This window comes from Penaeus monodon, chromosome 38, assembly GCF_015228065.2.
Source record: "Penaeus monodon isolate SGIC_2016 chromosome 38, NSTDA_Pmon_1, whole genome shotgun sequence".
Taxonomy (NCBI): Eukaryota; Metazoa; Arthropoda; class Malacostraca; order Decapoda; family Penaeidae; genus Penaeus; species Penaeus monodon.
In genome coordinates this window covers 232,723-235,222 of record NC_051423.1, presented here as the reverse complement: position 1 = coordinate 235,222, position 2,500 = coordinate 232,723, and the positions used below count along the sequence as shown (strand labels likewise).

General features: G+C 47.0%; 1 protein-coding gene across 1 annotated transcript in view; it reads left to right on the top strand.

The window, feature by feature from the left end:
• Window positions 1-2,500, top strand: part of LOC119597118 (piezo-type mechanosensitive ion channel component-like) — a 173,369-nt gene that overhangs the window by 154,977 nt on the left and 15,892 nt on the right. Inside the window, 4 exon segments of the mRNA XM_037946601.1 lie at window positions 1-35; window positions 343-987; window positions 989-1,345; window positions 2,264-2,411. The exon segment at window positions 1-35 is cut by the window's left edge and continues 129 nt beyond it. Coding sequence (XP_037802529.1) covers window positions 1-35; window positions 343-987; window positions 989-1,345; window positions 2,264-2,411 — 1,185 coding nt within the window.

Sequence of the window (2,500 nt, the reverse complement as noted above, 5' to 3'; positions counted from 1 at the left end):
GACCTGGCGCTGCTCCTGGTCGTCTTCTTCCACAGGTCGGTGAAGCAGGTCGTGGGTGTTGGCTCTTGGGGGGAGGGGAAGGCGGAGGGGGGATGAGGGATTAAGAGGATGGGGAGGAAGGATTGGTACAGAGGCCGAGGGTCTCGCCGAATTGTGTTTCGAAAGGGGGCGTTGATACAGTGTGTTGGTTTTTGTTCTGCGTTGCTGCTCTGTTTTGGCTTTCGTGTTGATGTTGGTAGATTCTTCGTGTTCATGTTTTGTATAATCATATCATGTGTATCTAATCTGTGTGCGTTTCCTTAAAGCGGAAGATATGCAGGCAATATGTCCCTTTTTTCGCAGGTTCATGCTGAAGAGCCTGGGCCTGTGGAAGGAGTCCTCGGACACGACGCCCACCGCCAGCGCGCACTCGTCGCCGTCGCGCAGCTCCTCGCAGTCCTCCTTCACGCAGTCCCGCACGTCCTCGTCCGTGCAGCCCATCCCGTGCAGGAAGCCCACGGAGTCGTCTGCCTCTTGGACCACGTGCAAGGAGGACAGCTCCAACTCGCAGTCCCACTCCGGCGACGGCTCCACGCTCTCCTACACCAAGGACACGTCGCTGCTCTCCAAGGACACGCGGGAGAGCTCCCTGACGTCCAAGGACACGAAGGACAGCTCGCTGAACCTAAAGGAGCTCAAGGACGGCTCCCTGTCGTCCAACGTGAGGGACAGCTCCCTGCAGTCGAGCACGAGGGACACGTCGCTGCCGTCGCACACCCGGGAGAGCTCGCTGCCGACCACCACCAAGGAGAGCTCCCTCACCCTGATGGAGCACGAGGAGGAGGAGGAGAACTCGCTCCTGCTCAACGCCAACGACGACTCGCTCCTGTCCCGCGCCTCGGAGCCCCTGCCGGCGTCGTCGCCCCCGAGGCACTTACCGCCAGCTGTCGGAGGACGGGCGCGCCGTGCAGACGCGCTTCGACCTGGACATGCCCCGGGCCGGCGCGCGCCACCGCTCCGGCAGCGAGGTCGTGGCCTACCGCCGGACGTGGTCGCCCTGCCAGTCGTACGGGCGGCACCCCTCCGTCTGCTCGCAGCCGCCCGGGGGCCTCAACCTGAGGGCCTCGTCGCTGGCGACAAGGCGAGCGCACCGAAGGCACCTCTCGGAGGGCTCTCGCGTGTCCTTCAACGAGCGGCCGCTCTCCACGACGTCGCACTGCACGCACCTGTCGCAGTCCCAGGCCTCCGAGTCCGTCCACGTGACCTGCGCGGCGTGCAACCTGCAGGCGCTCAAGGACTTCCAGAAGCCGGATTTCGAGGAGGTCAAGGAGAACATTCAGCAGCTCCCCAAGTTGGCCAAAGGAGGGTGAGTCTGGGGACGTTTTATGCGCCGCTATGGGTTTCCGTTCCTTCAAATACCATATCTGACAAGTTACCCGTTACTACGTTGTATGATTTGATAATCTCGACACAGAATTACTTCACTGAACTACCTCATTCCTTACCCAAAGTCTCAAATGATAATAATAATAATAATAATAATAATAATAATAATAATAATAATAATAATAATAATAATAATAACAATAAAAAAAAAAAAAAATAATAATAAACGCTTGATCTCCCCATCCATCAAAAGAAAGAAAAAGAAAAAAATCAAAACCAAACCCCAATGCAAACTTTTTTTTTTTTTTTTTTTTTTTTTTTTAACAAAAAGACGCACGCCCTTAACTCACATTCGAAAGCTGCAACCCCCACGTTTCAAATGATAATAATAATAATAATAATAATGATAATAATAATAATGATAATAATAATGATAATAATAATGATAATAATAATAACAATAATGATAATGATAATGATAATGATAATAATAATAATGATAATAATAAAATAATAATAATAATAATAATAATAATAATAATGATAATAATAATAATGATAATAATAATAATGATAATGATAATGATAATAATAACAATAATGATAATAATAATAATAATAATAATAATAATAATAATAATAATAATATAATAATAATAATAATAATAATAATAATAATAATAATAATAATGATAATGATAATAATACTACTACTAATACTACTACTACTACTACTACTACTACTACTACTACTACTACTACTACTACTACTACTAATAATAATAATAATAATAATAATAATAATAATGATGATAATAATAATAATGATAATAATAACAATAATGATAATGATAATAATACTAATACTAACAATGGCATCCCCACGCTTCACTTCCAGGGCGGACCACGTCGTCGGGAAGGTCCGCGGCTTCATCGCGGCTCTCTTGCACCCCCAGTACCAGGTCTCCGTCGACGTCTACGCCTACATGTTCTTCTGCGACTTCTTCAACTTCTTCGTTCTCATCTTCGGCTTTTCGGCTTTTGGTGTACGTTGGTTGAGAGACAGAGAGGGGAGGAGAGGGAGAGAGGGAGTAGAGAAGGAGAGTGGGAGAGAGGAAGAGAGGGAAGGAGGGAG